General features: G+C 37.4%; 1 protein-coding gene across 6 annotated transcripts in view; it reads left to right on the forward strand.

Moving 5' to 3' along the window:
* The first annotated feature begins 161 nt into the window (after nt 1–161).
* The window catches only part of ATL2 (atlastin GTPase 2), a 63,674-nt gene continuing 38,524 nt past the window's right edge, over nt 162–25,311 (forward strand). Inside the window, exons 1-2 of one of the 6 annotated variants that reach the window (XM_073214217.1) lie at nt 246–264; nt 4,185–4,269. Coding sequence is in view for 3 of the 6 variants with exons in the window: in XM_073214196.1 (XP_073070297.1) it covers nt 1,099–1,216 (118 nt within the window). In the remaining 3 variants the exon portion in view is untranslated. Of the gene's footprint in view, nt 265–1,042; nt 1,217–1,273; nt 1,755–4,184; nt 4,270–25,311 lie in introns of those variants that run through there. The other 5 variants (XM_073214213.1, XM_073214220.1, XM_073214196.1 and 2 more) reach the window with 5 other exon arrangements.

Consider the following 25,311-nt stretch of genomic DNA (forward strand, 5'->3'; position numbering starts at 1 on the left):
ACCAGGATGCAGGAAGTTAGGAAGTCTAGGGGGAGCTCCAAATCTCTTTCCATGAAGACCAAAAACAGATGAATAAACAAACAGCTCATCAAAAACCCCCTCTAGAATGGCACCCTGTAAGTGTCAATGACCAATGCTTTTCTACAGATCATGCAGGATGACAGGCTGTGAATTTTAGACTCTTGAGAAGACCTGGACAAGGCAATGATTTGGACAACTGGACACCCGTCTTTACCAAAGAAAAGGATTTTGTAACGAAAGCTGGTAATGTAAAAAATATGAAAGAATGGGAACCGTGTTTCACAGATGTCCCCACAGGCTGCTATTTTTAAAAGCGACCTTTATACTACTGGAGCCTCACAAGAAGGTTCATCACGGTTAAGAAAGGACTTGTTAGAATTCTTACTCTGATTAGGATCCTTTCTGGCTTACCCCTGCAAGGTCCTGCTCGGAGCTAAGACAGGGGAGGGTCTCCTAAGATGGGAGCTATTGCGAACCATAGGATGGTCTCCGCAGGGGAAGCAGCATCAGCTACTAGCGCGAGTTACGATCAAGAGGGAAAAAGAGGGCACGAGCAAAGGCTTGGGAAGAGGGTAGGGAGGGGGTAGGAGAAGAGCCGTGGAGATGGAGGTGGGGGTAAAAAGCAGAGGAGGAAAGGAGTGCGAAAGCAGCCTCACGTGTAGGGCACGAGTCATCGGTCACGGAGAAGAGCTGTGGAGAATTGGGTTACTGAATTGGGAAGGAGGGACTTAGTTCTCCGGAGGGCACGTGTGAGTTTACACAGACTGGCCCGGCGCGAAGGAGGTGTGGTACTGAGCTCAGGGCGGTGGGGGTGAGACCGCGGCGGTGAAGGCGCCGCCCAATTCCTCCCCGAAGTGGAAGGCCAGGAAAGCTGGGCAGCCCGCCGGCAGGCTGGCGGGCAGGGCGGAGGCGGAGCGAGGGCGCCAGGGGGCGGGGCTCAAGAGGGCGTGGGGAGGACAAGGAGGCCCGGGCAGGGGCGGCGCTAGGACCCGCAAGCGCCTCGCCGGCTCCCGGGAGGTTGATAAAGCGGCGGCGGCGTTTTACGTCAGTGGGGAGTTAATTTTAAATCGGTACAAGATGGCGGAGGGGGACGAGGCAGCGCGGAGACAGCAGGCACACCAGGACCTGCGGTGCCGGCGGCGGACCAGCGACCCAAGCAGCGGGGTTAACCACGTCTCGTCCACGACCTTCCTAGGTGCGGGCCAGAGAGGCGGGGGCCGCGGGGGCGCTGCGGCGAGGGCCACTCGCACTCGCGGGCACCAGCCGCAAGCGGCGGGGTCGTCGTCCGCGCCTGGCTTCGCTCCCCTCTCCTGCCGCCGCGTCCGGCCGCCGGGCCTAGACCCCGCCGCGCCCCTTGCTCCCGCGGCGGCGGCTGCCTGGAACGGCGGTTCTCGGGTCGCGGCTCTTGCCGCTGTCGGGTGAGCGGGCGGCGCGCGCGTCTGCGCCGGGCCCGGCCCCCTGCCTGCCCGCCAGCAGCGTGGCTCCCGCCGCGTCCGCCCCGACCTCAGGGGGCGGCCTCGAGTCCGGGCCGCAGACCCGGACTCCGGGAGGTCAGCTGCGGCGCGGCTCGGCTCGGACCCGGAGAGCTTCGGACGTGGCGGGGCGACCTGTCACCCGGCGGGCACGCACTGCCCTCTGTTTCTTGCGCGGAAAGGGAGGAAGGGGCCCGCGCATGATGGGCCCCGCAGAGGAGGACGCGGAGCGCGCGGGGGGATCGGACACCTCGCTGCCAGGTCGGAGAGCTCTCCAGCCACCCTTTCCGGAGGGGACTGCAGTACGCAGGCCTGGGCTGTGCCGGGGCGCTCGAGCTCCGGGGCTCCTCGGCCCATGAACCCATTCGCGCGGGTTGCGTGTGGCCGGGATGCAAGTCCGGATTGAGTTGTCAAACAGGGGGTTATGAACTGTTTACTAGTCACTCAGACGTAGTAAGGCCCGATCAGACTGAAAGTGTCTGGTGTGAAGTCACCTGATCGTTCGCTCCCCGGTTTTGCTGAATGTGAGCTCCTACTGTCTGTGTACAAGGAGTGCCCCTGCCCCCTCGAAGACGCATTCGCCTTGGCAGTGGAGTGTTGTGTGGCCCTCTCACTCCTAACACCCCTATTTTTAGGATTTTAGCATTTGATCTTTCACTGTGGTGTGAATTGAACGCGTGAAATCCCGATTGAGAATTCTGATGGTTACTTGAAGGCATAAAAAATTTTAAAGGCTTTTAATAGCAAAGGCTTACGGTTAGGTAAGTATGGCCATGGCATACATTAGAGTTTATTAAGTACTAAATATGAACTTGTGTTTTTCAGTTTTCTGTCCACAATCTGACAAAGGTTTTGTGAGTTGAACCGTAAAACATTTAAAAATTTTAATCGTAAAGAACCAACTTTAAAAGAAAAGTTGAAACATACTTCATCGTTCATGGTAGCTCTTGGACGTGTTGAACATATGTCAGAGGTGATGACAAACTGGAATTTTGCAAAGGGAAAAAGAACAGGAAATAAAGCTTATTTTATTATTGCTTGCCATACAATGCACTTGACAGAACTGTTTACATAGAAAAAAATACTACCAGACAAAAGAGGGTTTGCCTTAAGACCTTTCTGGTTGGAATTCTCAAGTAGTTAGCTGTTTTGGAATGCTGATGGAGCGATTAATTTAGTTAGTGATTAATGCTGATTAATTTAGCTCTTTTGGACTTTAAGGTGTTTTAGTTGTGGTTTCAAGGTGTTTTATGTATTTGTCTTACTAGGAGAAGTATAGCTTTATGACTTAGTCATGGTTCTGAACATTGTTTTTATGCTGAGGTACACAGGTGCAGAGAAGAGATGCTAGTCCTAAGACATGATAAATACCGCTCTCCATTTATTAACTGCCCTACCTGCTACTCACAGGTTTTTGTCTTCTTCTTTCTGGAGTTAGCCCTTCACTTGATAGCCCTTCCTGTCAAATGACCGCCGAAAACAGCGTTTCTCTCTGCTAATTTCTCTGAGTCAGCACTACATTAGAAACCAAATAAACTTGTTAGGATTTGTGTTTAGAGTAAGAGCAAACAGGCTGTGAATGAGTAGGGACTCATCTATTTTTGATTGTGTAGTAGCTGTCTCCCTCTGCTTTCTGGATGGTGAAGAGCTGTGGGGTGAGTCAGGTGCCACTCTAGAAGTTTAGTTTTAGGAAGATGCTTTGTGTCTCTTAAGATATGTATTAACTCTTTTAGGAATGTAGAATCTTTATAAAGCACTTAACACATACTTTAATGACTTTGCAGGATGATAGGAATCTGTGGGTGTGGTTAAATCTATTTAATAAAGTGATTTGAAGTTCTTTGGAATTGTTTATTTGGAGAAGAAGGAGCTGCCTTACAGTGAAGGGGTATTTATTATAGGGAAAATAAACCCTTACTTAAATACGAGATTCTGGCCTTAAGTGGATTGCACCTATTAGGGGATTTGTTTTTAACTTGCCACTGTGTTTTAACTTTAGGATAGTTTTTGAATATTCACAAGTGAAAGTAACTTTCTTGAGATTGTTAGACCTTTTCCAAATTGTGCTATTTCCATCGTCTGATATTAGGCAGCTGCTAAAAGTACCTGGAAGATTTTCACCTTAGTTTTGATACTGGAGTTTAAGACATATTAAGATACATTAAAAGAAAACTGTGCTCAGTTGGAAGACCTGTTAAGACATACATAATTGTCAGCAAAGCTGTTTGGCAGGCTCTGAAAATTAAGAGCCAGAGATATAAGGGATGGGAATAGAAGTTAAACTTTTTTGAGATAGTGATTTACAAAAACAGGTTTTCTTGGGTGGGTGTGGTGAAATAATATTTTTTTTCTTTTTAAAAAGTGTAATAGTATTCTGATTGTGTAGCCCTTTGGGGTTCCAAAGTCCAGGTGTGTTATTTACTTCCTTGGGTATTATTTAAAGGAAGGGAGACGGATGTGAATCTAGAATAACTGAACTTTATCTCCTATTTAATTTGTTATGTAAGTTTCTTATCTTTTGCTCTCCCCCACCACTCAAAATGCAAAATAGTTAAGGACTTTCTCTATAGCTTTAAAAAATGGATAGCCAGAAAAACAACAACCTGAAAATAGGATATTTGATTTTTATAAAGCACTTTAATTGTCTTGCTTTGATTTTGTTTCTTAAAACCTTCCTTTGATGGAATTAAGTTACTGCCATTGGACAGAGTGATTGTGACTCGGGTGCCGTCACAGAAATTACTCAGAGACGTTCTTCCTGCTCCTCACCAGAGAGGTACGGGCCTTTTTTCTTCATTGAAAGCTATCACATATAATTAGAGACAACTGGGTGAAACCTTGTTGATTGAATGAAGTCTGAGATCAGACTAATGAGAAGATGGGGCAGCTAAAAATTAAAGATAGGGCAAGTCACTAAGTGGAGTGGGAAATTTTAAAGTAGGAAGGGAAAAGGTAGATATTGTAGAAATAAGTAGAAGAATTAGGAAATTATGACAATTTTGCTTATTATGGACATTGAGAAGCATGAGGTGTTCAGAGGTGCAAAGCCAAGATAACAGTTTACAAATGATTTTTCAGATTATTGGTAACTTTGGGTATACATATGTTTGCTAAACTTGGTAGATTTTTAAAAAATGTGTATTTAACTAGCCACCCTCACTACCTACGCTGGGGCAAATGGCTACAAGGTAGTTGTTTTATGGAGAGATGGTATCTCTTTAGAAACAACTGCTAAATAATGAACCCCAAGGAGATAGTATGCACTTCCGACTGACTTAGAGTTTAGTCTTGGCAAGTGTAAGTAAAATCTAAGGGACTCCGTTGCTACCAGGTGAGCTTAATAAAAATTATTCATACAAATTGTATTTCTCTGATTGGTATCAAAGTAACCAGTAACTCTGATAACTTGGTGAAATATGTAACTGATGAAAGATACTTATCTGGGATCTCTAGTACATTTCTACTCTTCATTGCGTAATACTTTGTGCGGGGCAGTGTTCTTTAATCATAGAGAAGCATGATAGTTTAGTGGAAGGTGAATGAGGAATCAAAACTGGGTATCTTCACTTAAACTCTCTGAGCCTTGAAGTCCCTCATATACAGTACTGATAATCCATATCAGGGCTGTTATGGGAAACAAATGAGATGATAGTAGAAGCGTTTTGTGAATTGTAAAGCTGTGTTTAATTACGTAATATGTACGTAAGAATGTGCCAGTTGGACTACTTGTGCTATTATATATATATTTGCAATCAGAAAATCTCTTCTAATTTTTTTTCCCTATAATGTGGAGAGAGGTTTAGTTTGGGCAAGGGTGGTGGTATATTTCTAACTTTATTTGAAAAATGTTGATAATGTGTTCATGAGAAGGGTTATTCTGAGTATTAAATGGGATAAAAATGCTTAACCTAGAGGCAAACATTCCATCGATGGTAATTATTACTATAATATGTGGTTATTTAAGATGAGACTTTGAACTAAAAATTTATTCTTAAACTAGGTGACTTGAAAGGACTTCAGTTTTTATAAGATAAAAATACGTATTCATGCTTCTCAGCTGTCTCTATTTTAATAAACTTGCAGCAAAACAGTCTTCAATTATAGGATTCAGTATGAATTAATTTCCTAAGCTAAGGTCATGGTAGTTTCCAAAGAAAGTGCATTGGTTTTCAAACAGTAAATGTGCAAAGTCTAACTTGCATCTCTTATGCGTAAGAATGTCTAAAAAAAAATGATTGACTTGAAACCACATTGTGAATCCCATAAAAAGCTTTTTTCTCCTTTATGTAATCATTTATACTAGAGTCATGAGTAGTGATTAGAACATAGTTATTTTAACTAAAGACTTAATTTGAATTCTTTGAACTTTTCTGACCTTCAGAATGTATTTAGAATGGAGGCTTGGATTTTAGTACTAGCTAATTTTTTCCTTGTTAGTGGGTAGTATCTATAACCTTGTGAACTTATAGGTCTTTTTTTTTTCTTTTTTGATTGTTAAATAGATAATAATCTGTGAAACTTTAAAGCCTTTTATAAAGAAACTCTTTAAAGGGGGTGAAATTGGCACAGTAAACAAGCTGCTTCATATTTGAATGAATGGGTTTATGAAATACCGTTGGATTAAGTTCACTTTTATCAGAATGGGAAGGGGATTTTTTTTTTTGGTATCATTAATCTACAATTACATGAAGAACATTATGTTTACTAGGCTCCCCCCTTCACCAAGTGGGAGCAGGATTTTTGAATGATAAGTCAGAAATTTTGACATGAAAATCACCCTTGTAGATTTTTTGAAGACGGTTATTAATCAGATCTTCAAAAATCTGTTATCTTTTTATCAGCACTTTAAAAATACATGTGACACTATGAACTGGCTCTGGAGTTTTTGTTCAGCGCTAAGAGAAAATTATTGCAGAAAAGTGGCAGTGCACTTGGATATTGTTTCATTAAAAAAGTCTGATATAAGCTCCAAGTTCTGGGAAAGTTTGAGCAATGTAGCTGATGCCAGATGTCTTACAACTGGATATTAAGTAGAAATTTACTGTCTTTAAGCTACAGCTAACCTTGTGTTTGATTGTACAGGACTTGTGATCACAGCTCTTAGCCTAATATGAGTAATATGGTAATTAATACTTTGTTGTAAAAGTTAGAAAACCTTTTTTAACTTAGCAGTAAATCTTTGTAGACACTTTGGAAAAAAGTGTAGACCCTTTTTTAAATGAATAATTTTTCCTGAATTGGGATCTTACTATAATTTTGTAATTTACTTTTCCGTTTCATACTGTAGTTCCCTATGTCATTCAATAATCTCTACAACATGATTTTTAAGGTGGCATTGCAGTACTACTTAACTAATCCTTCTTTTGGATTTGGGTTATTTCTTGTGAAATTGGCTGAACATCTTTGTAGATAAATCTTGACCTTTAGGTATTGAAAGTAGATTTCTGGGGTGCATGGCCTGTACATTTTCAAGATTGAAGACACATCAACAAATCCATTCAGAGAGGTTTTACCTATTTGTTCTGTCTCAGAGTTAAGTCTGTGCTTGTTTTGTTCACAAGTGGATCTTGTTTAAAAATAAATGCTTAACACATAGGTAAAAATGGGGATCTTACTGTTAATTTGCATTTCTTTGATTATAGTTGATACTGAAATTCTAATATAACTGAATGAATTCTTTTTTTATTTCTGCATTTGACTATGGCTCAGTGTTTCTTTACTGTTTTGTAAAAGCCCTTTTGCACCCAAGACTGTCTTTATAGCTGCTTTTTAATTTTGTGGGTTTTTTTTTCGAGAATAGTATACTTAAAAAAACATTTAAGGTGGCTTCATCTGAGTCTTTTCCTTAAATTGACAACTTTTCAACTTAGTGCTAGTTCCTTCTGAATCTTTAGGTATGCTACTGGAGGGTTTTTTTGTTTCTTAAAAACGTTTTTAACTGTTTTAAATTCTTTGTGAGATGTTGTTTATTCCTGTCTTTTTAATGCCAGAGTATGGCATCAGTGCCCAGAGGTGTCGTAGATGTTCCAAGCTTAAAAGCTGTATTCAAATGCCACCACCACCAAGCTTCAGCTTCCTTAACCAAAAAACAAAAACAAAAACCCTGCTTTAGAAACTTCAGGTTAAGAGATAATGTTTTAAAAAAGCCTGAGTATACACTGAGTATAAAAAGAAAGTCATTATCCCTTCTCTTCAGGGTAAAGGAGAACCCACAAGAGTTGGAATTAGTTGTCTTTTGGGAGTAAAGGGTGGAGAAGGGCAGGCGCAATAGAGGACCGTACTTAGACAAAGAACTAGCTTTTTTTCTCTTGATGTTGTCTATTGGCATATTGAGCACTCACTTAATAAAAGGGCTTTTCAATTGCTTGAAATGAATTCCTACCTAGAAAAGTATAGGACAGATCCCTGTTCTAAGCTTTCATGAAGATGGGAAATCAGATAGATCTTATGCGTGTTTGAGAGTAAAGTCTATCATTAAGTTTATAATTTAAGAAGTAGAAATTACTGTGTGCTGGAGTTGTTAAGGACGACTTCTTGGAGGAGGGTTTGCTTTGTCAGGCCTTGAAGAATGAGTGGTTGGGTCTGAGGAGAAAGAAGGCATACCACTTTAAAGCTAAAAAGCTAGTATGTTGGAAAGCTTTTTTACAAAATAGTTTAAGCACTGGTCCCTGCTTTCTAAGGATTTTTCTAAAACAGATGCTGAGAAGTATTTAAAAGCAATTAGATAGAGGCAACTGAAAGATCAAATGTTAGAGCATGTTTTAAAAAAAGGAGTATGGGCTGTTTTCATGTAGCTGAGTAGAGCTAAGAATTGATTTTAATAACTGGATAATTCCTGGAAAATTGTCAGAATAGCCCCAGATGTGACTTCGTAAAAACTGTGGAGATAGGTTTCCTGCTCCCCTCATTTTTAAACAGGTGTATTTATTACAAGAAAATCCTGATGTATATATTAAAACTGCCAAACTAGGGAAAGGACAAAAGGAGAGTATAGTGAGAACCTCAGACTTTTTATCCCTTACAGCTGCTCTCTTAGTAGGAATTTTGCCTGTCTTGAGCCAAGTTTGGGATTTGAATGCATATTTTACTTCTCTTTCTTTTTTAAAACTGCTGCATAATGAGCCATCTGAGGTAGAGAGTTGTGGCAAAGTGGAACTTAGTGCCTTATACCCAGAGTCTTGGCATATACCTATTTGAGATTTATCACGTAGACTCTATTCTAAATTTAAGCATGGGTCCTTCTTTTAATTTTTTATTTGTGACTCCTTTGCTAACTGGTTATCTCAAATTTCAGTAGCTCTTCTATGGGTTTAAAAAATTTTAACTTATTATAGAGTTGATTTTTGGGCCAAAAAGCAAATGATTAAACTATCTGCCTGTTAAGGAACCTACTCTGATTTTGATGGATTCCTGATCCCTGTGTTACCCTTGAAGTCACCGTACCAAAAATACATTTGGAAATGGGAATTAAGTACATTGTCACTTTATAAAGGCTTATAAGAGAATGTCCCTATTTATAGAAAATATGGAATAATTTGGTGTTACTTGTTGCAAAGCCCAAAGAAGGATGTTGAAGAACTAACTAGCTCTTGCATGTATTGCTTTCCATTTTTAGTCACCTCTTGACTTTGGGCTTCTCACCTTATACTCAGGCTCTTCCATTTGCCTTATATCTGATTTCCCTGTTTGTAGACTCTCATTACCCTTCTTACTCATCGCTTTTAGTTTAGCTCTACAACACAGCTTTGATCTTATCACTGTTCTGCTTCAACATTTTCCATGGCTTGCTTCAGGGTAACACCCAGCATTCTTAGCCTAAACTTTTAATGTTAGCCTTTCAGGGCTCAGAGAGATGTCCCCTTTTCCAGTATGTCTTCATTGATAACCCAGTTTAAAATAATCCAATATAGTGCTTTCTTTTCACTGTCTTTTTTTATTCTTGTTTGTGTTAGAGCCTTGAGAGTAAGGATCATTATTAGCAAATTGTGCTTATCTAGTATCTAGCCTCGTGCCTTACTTTCTGATTACCAGCTTGAAGGAGGTGTTAATCAGTCTGAGCTGGTTCTCCTCAGTTCCCATCCTCTCCGCAGCAAAGAATTGAAAGGCAGAGACACAATAGCCAAGCAGAGTGAAAGTTTTGTTTGAATACACTCCAAGGGAGAAGTGGGCCACAGTCAAGGTGGGCAAAGGCCCCTATCCCCTCCGGCCTTTATAGTACGGGTAGGGGGCACTTCTTTGATTGACAAGGTGGGGTTATTTGGTTTACAGGTCCATCTGTACAGCCATCCCTCTGAGTAAGCATGTCCATCCCCATGATGAGGTGTGGTTTGGGCGGTTCTTAGTTCTGTTCCATTGTGCTCAAGTTGGGATCTGGTTGGGGAGGAAGTTATCTGCCTACAAAGCCTTTGTTGTCTTCCCATGGGTCCCCCTACCTGGGCAGAGTTTGGTGGGTTTTTGAACCTTACCTTCTGCTTCCCCAGCTGCTCATGCCTATCTTTCTATCTTACATCCCTAACATAGGCAGGGTGGGAGCCCTTTCTCAGTTCATGACACATTGTATGGGCATACCTAGCATTATTGGAGTTGATGAATATTGAATATGAGTTTTACATTTATGTGCATATAAATATATATATATATGCATATCTTACCAAAGATGGGCAAATATTAAATTACACAGTTTGCAATTTAAAATTTGCCCTTCTTAAAAGCTTGTGAAAAATAAGTTATTTACCAGATGTTAGGGGACTGTATATAGTGATTTACTGATTATGTAAATGATTAAGTTTTGATAGGATAAGTTTAGGAAAAATAAAGGGAAAACTAGCTGTATGCCATAATTTGTTATAAGGATGAGAAATAAATCCCTTTTCCTTTTTTTTCCCTTTTTTTTTTTGAAAGACAATGAATTTTTGGTAACTTTCTCAGCTTTCTAGAAATCTTGAGCACATGAGAATTCAGCTCTGTTCAACAAAAGTGTTCATTTGGCATATGGAAGATGAAGTATTTGATAATTACAAATACCTGGGTGTGCATGTTGATTTGATTACTTACGAAATGTTTGTCCCTGCAGATTGTTTAATCCGAGCTTCAGTGTCTATCCTTCTTTAAACAAGGGAACTCATAGCCACCCCACAAAGTGATTTTGAGGATTAAAGTGATATTGCATAGTTATTAGCAGAGTGTAGGTAGTCTAAATAAATGTTTCTTCCTCTTCTACAGTAAAAGGTACAATACCTGACAGCATTTCATAGTCAATTATTTTGAGGAATGAAAATGTTACTAATAATGTTTTCACCTCTTCTCTCAGTTAGCCACTTCTTTCAAGTCTTTGCTCAAATGTCTCCTTATTAGAGAAGACTTGCCTGACCATTCTTTTATAAACGTTAACCCGTTTCTGTTCTCTAACATGCTTTATTTTCTCTGTAGCTCTTGACACCAGCTAATGTCATCTATCTCTCTCCATCTTTCTGTCTCTGCATCTTTAGGATGTAATAAACCTCCAAGGGTAGGTTTTTGTGGTTCATTACTGAATTGGCAGATCTTAGAACCATGTTGTAAGTTATAAGTTCATAAAGTTGTTAGTTTAGACACCATGTTCAGTGAATGTTGAAGGAGTGAAGGCTTATACACCCCCCCACTTCTAGTCCTTGCACCACCTACATCAGAATTATCTTGGTGGTTGCTAGTGGAGTCTGGAGTGCTTGTTACAAGTATAGATTCTTAGGTCCCATACCTGATCAACTGAATCAACCTTGGAGGTGAGGTCCAAAAATCTGTAGTTCAAGTAAGTCTCCTAAGCGGTTGTTAAGCTTTAGTGTGCATTGGACTCACTGTTTTATGGTGTAACTGAGGCTAATGAAATATTACTATTAGTTGGTTGTAGACACATGCCTGACAGGGCTGCTGCTGCCTAGAGTGCTCCCAGTTAAATTGCAGGTGGATTGACCATTTTGTAGCAAACAGTTTTTTTCCTTGTTGATTTGGTAAGGAAGTTTTTCTTTTATTTGTAGTTCTGATTATTTTGGTTACTTTAGTTTTTGTCCAAAAATCCAGATTAATCCAGAACTTTAAGGATCTAGAAATTTCAAATACTAGATGCTTACCAGTCCACCTCTTCCAAACAAAACCGAACCCTTTAAACACACATGTACTCTGTACATGTCATTTTTTCTACTCATGAGAATAGATGCGCTGATATGAGGGATTAAGCATTGTTCTAAAATACAGGCTGATTTGAGTCTCTTTTCTATGTCTGTACCATTGGGGCACAATGACTGATCTTTTTAAGAATTATCCTGTAACATTGAAAGGCATTTTGGTATAGGGGTAACAGTGTGAGCAACATGTAAAGATCTAGATAGAAGTATTGATGCATAAACTACTTTTTAGCTGTAAAATCTTGAAGATTTGTTTTTTAACTTAATGTGCACATTTCTTCTCTCTGAAATGGGGATAACTGCTAAGTGATAGCGTTGTTGAGGGGATTCCTATCATAGTACCTGGCATGAAGTCATAGAGTCAGTAAATATAAGTTCCTTTCTCTATGGAAGCAAATTGTGAAGCTACTTAAAATGTTTAATTAAAAATAACTGTAACATATTTCAAACTTATCAAAATGACAGAAAATATAATAGATGTCCCAAGTGCCCATTGATTGCATAGTTCTAATATATAGCATTTGCTGTATTTGTTTTGAAAAAAAAATTTTTTGAGAGTAATGTTAACTGTATAGTTGAAAGGCTCTCCCAACATCTCTTCCTCCCTTTCTCATACATCTGTCTTGAAGTTGGTATATATAGTTCCTGGTTTTTTTTAAATTAATGTATCATTGATATACAATCTTACGGAAGTTTCACATGAGCAACATGGTGGTTACTACATTCACCCGTAGTATCAAACCTCCCCCGCACCCCCCACCTGATTGCAGTCACTGTCCATCAGTGTAGTAAGATGCTATAGAGTCACTACTTACTTGTCTTCTCTGTGCTACTGCCTTCCCTGTGACCCCCCTACATTATGTTTGTAAGCAAAATGCCCCTTAGTTCCCTTCTCGCTCCTCCCCCCTGCCCCTCCCCCTTTCCTTTGGTAACGCTAGTTCATTCTTGGAGTCTCTGAGTCTGCTGCTTTGTTCCTTCAGTTTTGCTGTTGTTATATTCCACAAATGAGTGAAATCATTTGGTACTTGTCTTTACCCGCCTAGCTTATTTCACAGAGCACAATACCCTCTAGCTCCATCGATGTTGTTGCAAATGGTAGGATTTGTTTTCTTCTTAGAGTGGAATAATAGTCCATTGTGTATATGTACCACCTCTTCTTTATCCGTTTATCTACTGATAGACACTTAGGTTGCTTCCATTTCTTGGCTATTGTAAATAGTGCTGCGATAAACATAGGGGTGCATATGTCCTTTTGAATCTGGGATCTTTTTTTCTTTGGGTAAATTCCTAGGAGTGGAATTCCTGGGTCAAATGATACTTCTATATTTACTTTTTTGAGGAAACTCCACATTGCTTTCCACAATGGTTGAACTAATTTACTTTCCCACCAACAGTGTAGGAGGGTTCCCCTTTCTCTGCATTTTCACCAGCATTTGTTGTTCTTGTATTTTGGATGTTCGCCATCCCATTTTGGATGTTTGCCATCCTAACTGGTGTGAGGTGATAACTCATTGTGGTTTTAATTTGCATTTCCCTGATAATTAGTGATGTGGAGCATTTTTTCATGTGCCTGTTGGCCATCTGAATTTGTTTGGAGAAGTGTCTGTTCAGATCCTCTGCCCATTTCCTGGTTTCTTTTTATAGTCCTGTAACATGCATGTATATATATTTTCATAAACAATATATAGTATTGTACTATATTTTTAAAATTTTGGTTATGTGGCTTAGCCTATATATTTGTGACTTGATTTGTGTTTTCATTTGACTTTTGGTTTTGAGGTTTATCCATGTGTATGAATTTAGATCTTATTAATTTCAATTCTCTTTCATGATTTATTTATCCATGGATATTTAAGTGCCATTTTTTTTCTTTTAATCATAAACAATACTTGAGGGGACAAGGAACCTTGACTTTCTTCCTGTGCATATGTATAACAATTTCTGTACCAGCATATAAACAACTTACCTAAAAATTAAAAAGTTTTAGTATTGTGTACTCTAATTCTTTAAAAATTTCGGCCACAACTCCAAAGAAAAAGTACTTAAGAGCAGTTGGAAGACCCTTCAGGTGAGTCTGGTGAGATTTTCTGCAAGGTTTCCCTTTAGAAGAAAGTAGAGAAGAACCTTAGTGAGGACTCTAAGTTGCAGAACCTGAATAGGATTTTTCTGAATTTCTATCTTGTTGCTCCAAGTCTCCTGAGCCATTATTTATTCTAGCATCTCTTAACTAGGCAACAAAAGTGACTTCATGAACTGCAACCTCATTTAGAATACCTAATTTAACTTCAGTTGAACTTTTTTTTTTATTTCAAAGTACACTTACATTCAAGTGTATCCTTATGAACCAGTTACTACTTGATGATAAACTTTGGGAAAAATACTTTTGGATTTATATGTTTGTAATCTATTTTACATTTTTCTTAATCTATTTAGATAAATGCATAAAGGCATTTTTATGCCTTGGTATTCTTTAAATTGGAACAGCAAAAGATCTGTGACATCAGTGCTGGTTACTATGGGAACAGTAGATTTCAAGTAGAAAATGTGTGACTCTTATAGGAAAAAATACCTATTTCCTGATTTGATAGTAATGGAGGAAGGAGATGAATTTTACATTGTTACTCTTTAAAAGCCTGTAAAGCTTGGTGATTTAGCAAAGTCTTGTTGGCCAAAGGGGCAGAGCTATTGGGGGAAAAGTATCTGATGTCTGACAGTGTTAATAGGTCCTCTTCTGTAGTCCTTAAAATTTTTATTTTTGCAAGTTACATTGTAGTTGCACATTTATATGAGAAGTTTACAAGTTCTTAGTAACATTATTTTATAGGTACAAATAGTTAAAGCCTTTTCTTGTAGTAATTAGCTAATAGTTGCTTCTGTCTTTCAAAAAAATTATTTTATTGAAGTCCATGTTTGTGTCTGTTACTATTCTTACTCCAGGCTGCATGTGTCTAGGGTGGAGGAGGGAGGTAGGTCTAGGACTGCTTTAAAGTTCACTCAGGTGACTGATGAGGATTTCAGATGAATAATTTTCAATCGTAATATATATCAGGTCAACATATTAAAATATTTACTACATTTCTACATTTTTAGAGCAGGGATGTCTGTGTAGACTTCCTCTTGTCACTTTGTACAGAATTCTTAGTAGCTAGGCTGGAGTGTTTAGTTGTGTCAGAGCATTAGCAGTCTCCCAGGAAGAATGGAGGATTATAGTTTAGCTTATTTTTCCTTCTGTGAAAACTATACTATAACATCACTAGAAATTACATGAAATAAAATGAACAATATTTACATCTGTAAGATATTTTGATCCTTGGTACTCTTATTATAGTCTGAGGACCAGCAGTTTTGGTATCAGATTATAGAGTTAAAAATGTGCTCTTTTAGGCTTCTCCACAAATTTCCTGAATCAGAATATGCATTTTAACAATATACCCTGGTCATTCATATGCATTTAAAAAATTTGAGCAGCACTGTGGTAAATAACACTACATTAATAAGATGACCTGGTTGAATTTTCTCTTCTAACAGTGAGTTTCTTAGGGTAGGGTTCTTGTTTCCAGATTTTAGGAGGCAAGAATTGATGGTGTGTTTAGAACTACATTTCTGGGGGAGTGAACTGAGGGCAACGGTGGGGTACACAGGGAATTTTATAGTCATTAAATATACTTGACTTTGTCTTGTATATTTTGAGACCTTTTTTTATCCTCCATGGCACTGTCCAGTTCTTCCAATCATTAAAATGCTGTGGAAACAGGAGAAAGTTTGAGAAATAGTGCCCTAGAATATTTGAGGCTTTCTCTTGCTTATAATAGTATTGGCCTATATCTCTGTCTTTTCTGCTTATATCTATTTCATCTTCTGATAAAACCTTTCTTAAGGCTTTTTCACTACTTAAAATAAAACAACTTTCTATTATGGGAATTTCCAAGTATGTACAGAAGTAAACAGAACAACATAAGGAACCTGTGTATACACATCTCCCAGATTCAGTGATTATCAGCATAACAGACACTTTGTTTTATCTATTCTTCCATAACTAACCTCTCCACCAGATTGTTTTGAAACAGATGGCAGATTTGTATGAATGTTTTGTGTCTTTAAAGGATTAAAGATTTTTTAAAAATAAGGCCATGGTACCATTTTCACATGAGAAAAATAATTCCTTAATATCAAATATCCAGAGTTCGTACTTACTGATTTTTCAAAATTTTTTGTAGTTGATTTGCTTGAACAAGGCCCATACCTTGTATTTGATTGATATGCCTTTTAAGGTTCTTTTTTCTAGGTTCTCCTTTTTCCCCTTTGCTTTTGCATTTTATCTCTCCAGGTTTGTCCAGTGGAATTTCCTGTGTTCTGGAGTTTTCTGACTCCATCTTTGTGGTGGTGGTGGTGAATGTGTCTCCTGTATTTCCTTCTCCATGGTTAGATCTAGAGGCTTGATTAGATTTGTATTTTAAAAAAAATTTTCCCCAGAAATACATAATTGGCAGCGTTGTGTGCTTCCTCATGCATCACATGAGGAGCCACAAAATATCTGATTGTCTCTTAGTAATGTTGAGATTGATTCAGGGCTAGGCTTTGAACTCTTCATTACAATACTCTCCATCAGATTTTCATCCAGTAGTCTTAGTAGTAGTCACACATTGCTGCCTTTTGAAGTCCCCATTTCTAGGGATTGGAGACTACCTGAATTCTATTCATGCAGGACCTTTAGACCCTACTACGTAATTGGTTCTTGCGTATAAAGCAGAATGCATATTTGTGCTAAGTACAACTCCAGTCTTAAGTCAGATTATTAGTTCCTTTAAGTGTGCATTATTTGTAACTGGGATTCTCTTTTAGGAAATCTATTCATTCACTCTGTGTCATACTTAATTTTGAAAATAAGTGAAAAAAATTGGGAAAATATTTTACAGACTTTTTTTTTTTGAGAGTTAAAGCCACAAAGGGTTCTTCTTCTTTTTTTTTTTTTTGATGAAGGTGTCATTGATATACACTCTGAGGAAGGTCTCACAAGAAAAACAATGTAGTTACTGCAATCAACTTCTTACTGAGTCCCCCCCACCACGCGCCATTGCAGTCACTGTCCGTCAGTGTAGTAAGATGCCACAGTCCCTACTTGTCTTCTCTGTGCAACACTGCAGACGTTTTTTAAGAACATAAACTAGATACTCAATAGAAATAGCAATATATTGTTATTTAGTGATGATTATATGGTTAATACACAACCTTTTGGGGAATTTTTCTCTGTGAACTAGATAGGCTGAATTAATTGAATTGGAGCTTCTTAGAGCCCACTTCTGAGGCTCTTCTAAGGAGCAAGATAAAGCACGAGTCAGGATATCCTCTTCCTGATGGAATTTCCTGTAGTAAGCATAGGAGGTATATGTTATTCAGAGATGTTATAGTTACGCCCAAAGTTATCATCTGGTTCATGTGTTCCTTGCTGATGCTTTAAAAGTTTGAAGAGCAAATGCTAGAGGAGAAGCATTTTCCTTCAGTGATTCTTTGCCTTTTCACTTTTGAGTGCTTTGTTGCTGAACTACTATGAGTGAGAATCTAATAATTATGTCAAGTTTGCTTTGAAACTATGCATTGCTTTTTCTTGCTTTACTAATGCATTCATTTTCTGAAAAGATTTTGTCGATAATGATCTCAAATACTAATTTCTTCTTAATACGGAGGTAACATTACTGGAAAATTCTTGAGTTCATCAGTAATGGTACTTCCCACTTCCCACTGTATTTCAGTGCCAGTCAGTCCTCTTCCTAAATCTCTCAGACCAGCTTTTGAGCTAAAAACTTACTCTTTTGATAGCTCATCTATCCCAGTTTTTAAACATTTTGAAGACTGTAGATAGTGTCTCTAAGAAAATAGTCTCTTTGGCTCAGAGTGCTATGGATTTTCTGTTACAAACATTCAAGTTTTTCCACATCGTTTATCAGCCTGTCATATTTAACCAAAATTACTGGTAATTGTACTGACTTAGAGATCTGTGCTTCCTTCAGTTGTACACCTGTGTCCTTCACAGCTGTGCTTTGCTGAATATGATAGCTTGAACTTTGAAGATAATCTGTACTCTCATTCCTTAATTCTGTAGATTTTGAAATTCCATACTTTATTTCTAGAGTGAGTTATTTTCACTTAAAAAAAATTTGACAATTGGTAACTTACTTTTTTTTTTTGAGATCACAGTTAAAGCAAAACTCCAAATTTTGGAGAAAATTTACAAAAAGTATAAAGCAGAATGCATATTTGTGCTAAGTACAACTCCAGAGTTTAAGCTTGATTATTAACCTGAGCTGAATAGCCAGTGATCCTTAGTTTCAAGTTAGTCATAGTGTTTATAGTTATAAATTTGAATTTTGATCCTTACTGTGGGAATCTTAATCATAAGGTCAGGAAGACAGGGTTGGGTATTTAAAAGTAAAGCCGTTTCAACTTGAGACTGCCTGTTTGTGCTTATAGACAGGCAGCGATGGGGCCTTGCCACTTTGCAGTCTTTCTAATGTTAAACTGAAAGTTGCATTCCTGATTGAGTGTTCTGTAAGAAGTAAATCATAGATACATATTATACGAGGACATTTATAGCAACCATAAACCTTTTTGATTGGTTTTCAGCCATTCGATTATATACTATGTACAAGATACTCCAGTATACTCTGAAATATGCAAGCAGCACATATTTTTTTGAATTTAAAAAACTATCTGCAAAATAATTGCTTAAGTTATTTATTAAATAATTTGCTACTGTAGAAATAAAGCAACTCCTGGGTTGTAATTTATACCCATTCATACAAAAGGAAACAAATATACATAGAAAAATGGTCAGCCTCAGTCAAGGCCATGCATATTAAAGCAATGTGGATAGTATGACTTAAGAACTGAATTTTAAATTTTATTGTAGCTAGTTAAAATTTTTCAAAAAGTGGTTTTGTCAATATGGATGCAAACATGAGTGGGAAATGATTTTTTGGTATTTGATTCAGTTTTTGGAAATTAAGTTTGGAACAACTAGTATATGTGAATCTACTTTTCAGTTGTAAATTTTATGAAATCTAAGTAATTATGTATTTTTGACATTTAGTATCTGAATTGAAATGTGCTGTAAGTGTAAAATACACAGCAAATTTCAAAGACAATAATGTAAGAAGAATGTAAACATTTAAAAATATTGATTATGAGTTGAAATGACAGTACATAAGATATATTGGGTCTATAAAATGTTATTAAAATTATTTTTTTTTACTTTTTAATATGACTACAGGAAAATTAAAATTATACTTGTGGCTCATATATCTTATGGACAGAGGGCTATTTTAAATTTTTTTGGTAATTTTTTGTCTCCTTATTGTATCAGTTATTTAGAGAAGATTGTTAAAATCTCCAGATATCATTATGCATTTGTCTACTGATTTAGTTCTCTGAATTTTTGCTTCATGTATTTTTTAATTTTTAAAATTAATTTTTATTAATTTTTATTTTTTTATTAAGTTATCATTGATAAATAATTTTATGGTCAGGTTTCACATGAGCAACATTGTGGTTACTACATTCCCCCTATTATCAAGTTCCCACCACATACCCCATTATAGTCACTGTTTATCAACATATGCTTCATGTATTTTTAACCTATTTAGGGTTGATGTGTCTTTCTGGTGATTACCCATTTTATATCTTGTAATACTTTTAGTCTTGAAGTTTACTTTGATATTAATATGACTACATCACTTTCCTATGATAATTTACATGGTATATCTTTTTTCTTGTTTACTTCCAAGCTCTCTCTGACTTAAAGGGCGGCTGCTATATATAGTACATGATTTTTGCCTTTACTGTCCAGGTTGACAATCTCTGCTTTTCATTGTAGTGCTTAGTGTATTTACATTTAGTGTAGTTATTGCTTTAGTTGGGTTTAAGTTCATCATCTTGCTGTTTGTTTCCCTCCTTTCCTTTTGTCTTCTGTTCTTGTTTTTCCTTTTGGGTTAATTGAATATTTCTTAGTACTTCATTTTGGTTCCTTATTGGGTTGTTAAGCATATACCTCTTTATATTTGTTCAACTATATTTTTTTAGTCATTGCTCTAGCCGTAGTCAATTCTCTTCCTTTACCATTAGCTCCTGATAACCTTAGGCCAGTCTGGTACCAGTTACTTTAATGACTGGAAAAGAAAGTCCCAAATGTTTTTTATTTTTCCCTTAAGGGTACCTGTGTTTTTAAAAACACAGCAAAACAGAATTGGGGATAATTTGTACTACTTTGTGATCTGCCTTTTTCCTACTTAACTTTTATAGTGATGTTTAAAATATGTTTGATTTCTTAACTGTGTGTATTATGTTTTTAAGCTGCATAATATGTCAGCATGTGGGTACAATAACTTAAACTACTTTACAATTTTGAGGCACTTAACATTAATTTTTGCTACTGTAAATAACACTGGTAAACAAATCTGTGTGTCTTTGTTAGCTTTTTTGCTTATTTTCTTATAAATACCTAGAAATAGGTTTACTGTGGTACAACCTTGTTAAGCCTTTTAAAAACATGTGGGCTAGAATAAACTTCTGAATACTTATATACTGTTTTCATTGAGGTTCAAGTACCAGACACTAAAACACTACTTTGCTTTTGCCAAATAGCTAATTTTTGTAAATAGACTGAGTAGACTGAATCCAGGCTACTTTCCATAAAAATTTGCTTCAAGTTTTTATTTAGGGTATGAATAATAACTTACATGTATTTTTTGTTACTGAAAAGTGAATTACTCTTTATTCTTTTTCTACAAACTTAGTTTTGGGTTGATGTAATCTAATGTTAGTAACATTTTAATGTAATGCAGATTTAGAGCACCTTTGTGTTGTCCTAGTTTATAATTAAGCTTGAAGTTTCCAGATGGATCTAGGTCAGTCCTGAAGTTCAGATTTTGCTGTTGGGATACATGCTGAATGTATGAATTAGGCAAATTTTAGATAAAATATGATTTAAGCTATTAAAGATAGCTGTCTTTTTCTTTTTTTCAATAGTTTTATATTTTAGAGTAGTTTTAGGGTCACAGTAAAATAGAGCAGAAAGTACAGAGCTCCCATACACTCCCATCCCCACATACATATAGCCTCACTCTACATCAATATTCCACGCCAGAGTGGTACGTTTGTTAAAATTCATGAACTTTCATTGACACATCATTTTCACCCAAAGTCCATAGTTTACATTACGGTTCACTTTTGGGGTTGTATATTCTATAGGTCTTGACAAATGTATAATGACATGTACCTAACTAATATAGCATCAGAGAGAATAGTTTTACTGCCCTAAAAATTCTTTGTTCCACCTATTGTGTCTCCTTCCTCTCTAATCTTTGGCAACTATTGATCTTTCTAGTAAGACAGGTGTCTTTTAGTAGGCCTTGTGGCACATAGGATTAGTGTATTTAATGTTAAGATATGGAGAAATATTTGAGGATCAGTTCATCATGGAGGTGTTGAACTTGAAAGATCCATTTGGGGATTGGAGTTGAGGAGAACTAATTTGGGACAGTGAGTCAGGAACATCTGTTGGAGTGCCAGAATCTACTTCCCACCAATTTCTTGGTGTTGAAGAATGGAAATCACTGTTCTCTGCATAGGACTTAACTTGAGTTTAAAATCTCAGAGTAATGCTAAATTGAGAAAGACTTGCAATTGTAGGCAACACTGAATGTTAATATTTACAGTTATTCTAATGAAATTTAGAATTTCTCTATTATTCACTTGCATATATCGGTGTTTGATGAATGAAGTGTTTTATATGTAGTCAAAATTTGGTGGAGAAATCCTGATGGGGGATAAACTGAATTATGTCATTGTGCTCCATCATACCTCTGAAATATATTTGCTATGCTTTGCTTTATAAGTCTGTAGACCAGAAGTGGTGACAAGTTTGTAGACATGTGCTACCTGTTTATCTGAGGTACTCTCTTTACCCATGCTGATAAAAAGAAAACTGGTCACATAGTAATGATAGGTGAAATTTCAAGTTAACAAAGATCCTACAAAGTGGTTTGTTTGCTATTGTTGTTAAGAAACCAACTGATGATTTTTTTTACAAGAACAAGACTGATTGTTTTAACAAAATCAGCAATCTTCAATTGTGGTCATTGTGATATTTTAGCATTTATTAATTTTGAGTTCTTTTTAAATTAAAGTGTATTATTACTTGGCAGAACTTCATACTTTTAATTATAATTTTGTAGTAAATATATTACTCCTGAGTTGCCCGACACTAATTATGTGCTTGTCAGATCTGCTAATAAAATAGGTAGGGTCAGGTATAAAATTCCTGAGTAAAATAGGTAAATTTCATTCATTCAAGAAACATTTATTAACCACCTGCTAGGTGCCAAACACTGTTGTAGGTGCTGGGACATAGAGTTGTTAACAGGATGATTAGGGTCTTTATTTTTGTGGCACATATTGTTCCATGGAGGGGGAGATAAAAGATACACATGTAAACAAATGAAAAAAGATTATTTTAGATAATTGAAAATTGCTATGGGAAAAACCTCTTCGTTAAAGTGATGGGGAGAGATCTAAAATTTTGACTGAGTGGTCAAGGAAAGCCAAACTGAGGAAATAACATTTGATCTGAGACCTGGATGATGAAAAAATAAACCAAGTGAATTTCTAGGGACAGAGCATTCTAGACAGGGGAGAACATAGGACAGATTCTATAATGGAAAAACAGGTGTGGCCAGATCATATAGGACGGTGGAGGTCATGGTAAGGGACCTTGAGTTTTCTTTTTTTTCCCCCTCTGTTTTCTGGTTACAGTAGGAAATTAATTGAGGGCTTCAGGCAGAGGATTGGCACCCTAGGAAAGGAGACATGTAGTTAAGTACATATATAAATATTCAAATAATGGGTAGATTAAGATTAGGGGAGTATAGGAGGACTAAACTTGGTCAAAAGCCTCAGGGAAGATATTCCTAAGGAAATGTTGTATAAGTGGAAATTTAAGGAATAAGTATAAACTGATCAGTGGAAAACATTGGAAACAGTATTCCAGGCAGAAAAGAATCATGAGTGCAATATTAGTCTACAAAGAGCTGAATAGCAAAAGGATCTGACAAAGGGCAAAGTTATCTATTTGTAGTTTATAAAGGGAAGAGTAGCACCAAATAGGGCAGGAGAGATTTGGCAGTATGTACAGGATCTTATAAGGCATCCCTAGGATTTTAGTGATTAATCCTCTGTAACAAAGAGGATTTTTAAGAAGAGTGAATTGATTACATTTACATTTAACTATATTATTGTCTTGCCAATGGGTTCAGCCCTGGGCAAATTCTCTATGGATTCAATGTGACCAAAGAAAATGACAGCAAAACGTTCTTGGGGTGAAAGGGTTATACCCAACTTTATTTCCAGGTGGCAGGTCAGTCACTAAAATCCCATTCACTCAGAGTGAGTCTGCAGGCAGCAAGCCAGTCTCTGCCTCTGGGCCTCTTTGCACAGCCGTCCCACACAGCCCTCGGCATTGCCACCACTCCAGCCTTTTGCTCTGCTGTCCTGCAGCCTTGCAGACCTGCCACCGTGCTGTGCGCAGAGCACTGGGTGGAGCTCTTTATATAGAGTCAACAGCCATGTATTGCCCACAGGTGTGCAGTGAGCTAGTCAACCAGGGCCTAATGAGAATCCTGGCCACAGGAACTCTTATTTTATCCACAATTATTTAGTTGCTACTCTGTGGAGATAAATTGGCTTGGATTAGAGGAGGCAAGAGGGAGACCAGTTTGCTCCCACTCGAAGTGAAATAAGATAGTGTTGATGGGAACAGGCATGGTGTCAGTAGAGATTTTGAACAAAGACAAACTTAAGAACTTGGTTATTGATTAGATTTAGGGGTAAGGAAAAGGAGAGATGTATCAAGGACAGCCCCCAAGTTTGTGGCTGAGCAACTGGATGGATTGTGTTCATTACACAGCTATTCTGATCATTTGAAATTCTCCGTAGAACTTTGACATTTCAAGGTGTAAATAAAAGCTTCTGCAGGGTTGATTAAAGTTGCTGTTAACGTTAATAACAAGCACCTGCAGTGCTTACTGTGCACCATGCATATTTCAACTCTTTTAATCCTGATGACAACTCTGTGAAGTAGGTACTGTTACCTCATGTTACAGGTGAGAAAAGAGACACAGGGAACTTAAGTGGCATGGATTTTAGGCAATTTTGCTCCCTAGTTTATGGTCTTAATCACTAATTAAGCTTGGGAACTTTTAATCACACATTTTACATACTGTTTTGTCATTTATCTGGACACACCTGTTGATATGTTAAATTGGAATTTAACTGTATTGTACCTTTCCTGGAAAGTTTACTTTTTGTGCATTCAAATAGCATACCTGGCTATATCTGTGTAGTGTACCTTTAAAACAGGCAGTGGTAATATCCTTTTTAATTAAATATTTATTTATTTTACTTTCAAAAGTTCTTTGAAATTGCTTGCTCTTTAATTGTATGTCACTGTTTGCAGCACATTTTGAAATAGTGTTGATTTTGCTATGTACAGTTAAAGGTGCCTTGTGATGTGGGAAATAAAGGCTGTCAAAGTCTTTATAAATCAAATAAGCTAGATGCTTCTGTCTGTAAAGAGATTTAAAAATTAGGTATATAATCTTCGCTCTGAGAATAGTCATTATGTGGATAAGGTATTATTACGCTGTTGACTAATAAGGTGCCACTTCTCAGTGGACAGGCTGTCTCCTGGGAGAGGAGGGACTGATTGCATTGGGCACAATAGATACTGTATGTCTCCTTAGATAGGAAACTGGCACGTTGTTGACAGGCTCAAGAGCAGAGTCTCTTAAAAATCTTGATGTAGGAGAGGATAGTCCCCAGGAGTAACTTACTGCAGGAAGCAGTTGGTGGGGAGAAATGCCAAAGTACATAGCTCCTGAAACTCACTGTTGGTTGTCTGTGTGTGTTTGTGTGTGTGTGGTTTTTTTTTACAGAACAGAAACCTGAACTTCACAGATTTGTCTCTGTTGGTCCATGTGCCTGAGCAAATGGATGGTATTTCATCACTATTCAGTAATGTTCTTCTGCAAAAGTTACCTTCTTTTGGTGTGCATGGTGAACAAAGGAATTGTTTATGTAGCTGTTCTGGGAGCTATGTAATTTTCAACTAATGGCTGTGGTGGTTAGTGAAAAGGTTTCGGAGGTAAATGAAACTCTAGGCTATAACTGTGCCTCACCATTCTTGTGTCTTCCATTTAGCATTGATAAGGGAGGCTTACTATTAGGTTGCTCATATTAAATTAGGGACTTGTTAGCTTTTATCATAAATGTCATTTTTGGAAACTCCTTAGGATGTTAACGTAGCCCTTGAAGTTTCAGGGTGAAAAATAATGTTTATAATTCATATACATATATCTTAAAACTTTTGTAAGAGTAATTTCCTCATGATGCCTACAGGGAAAATTGGACTCTGAATTAGTAGGTGAAATTGACACCCTCTTCACTGCTTTGAATCTAGGTTCTGTGTGTGTACAGTAGCAAAAGTTCATAGAATAATGTGTTCCAGAACTGTTAAGATTTAGCTGTTAAGACCTAATTGAGATAGAGGCTGTACTTCATATCGCTGTTTATCTGTGTGTGTGTGTGTGTGTGTGTGTGTGTGTGTGTGT

Source organism: Manis javanica, chromosome 1 (assembly GCF_040802235.1).
Source record: "Manis javanica isolate MJ-LG chromosome 1, MJ_LKY, whole genome shotgun sequence".
NCBI lineage: Eukaryota > Metazoa > Chordata > Mammalia > Pholidota > Manidae > Manis > Manis javanica.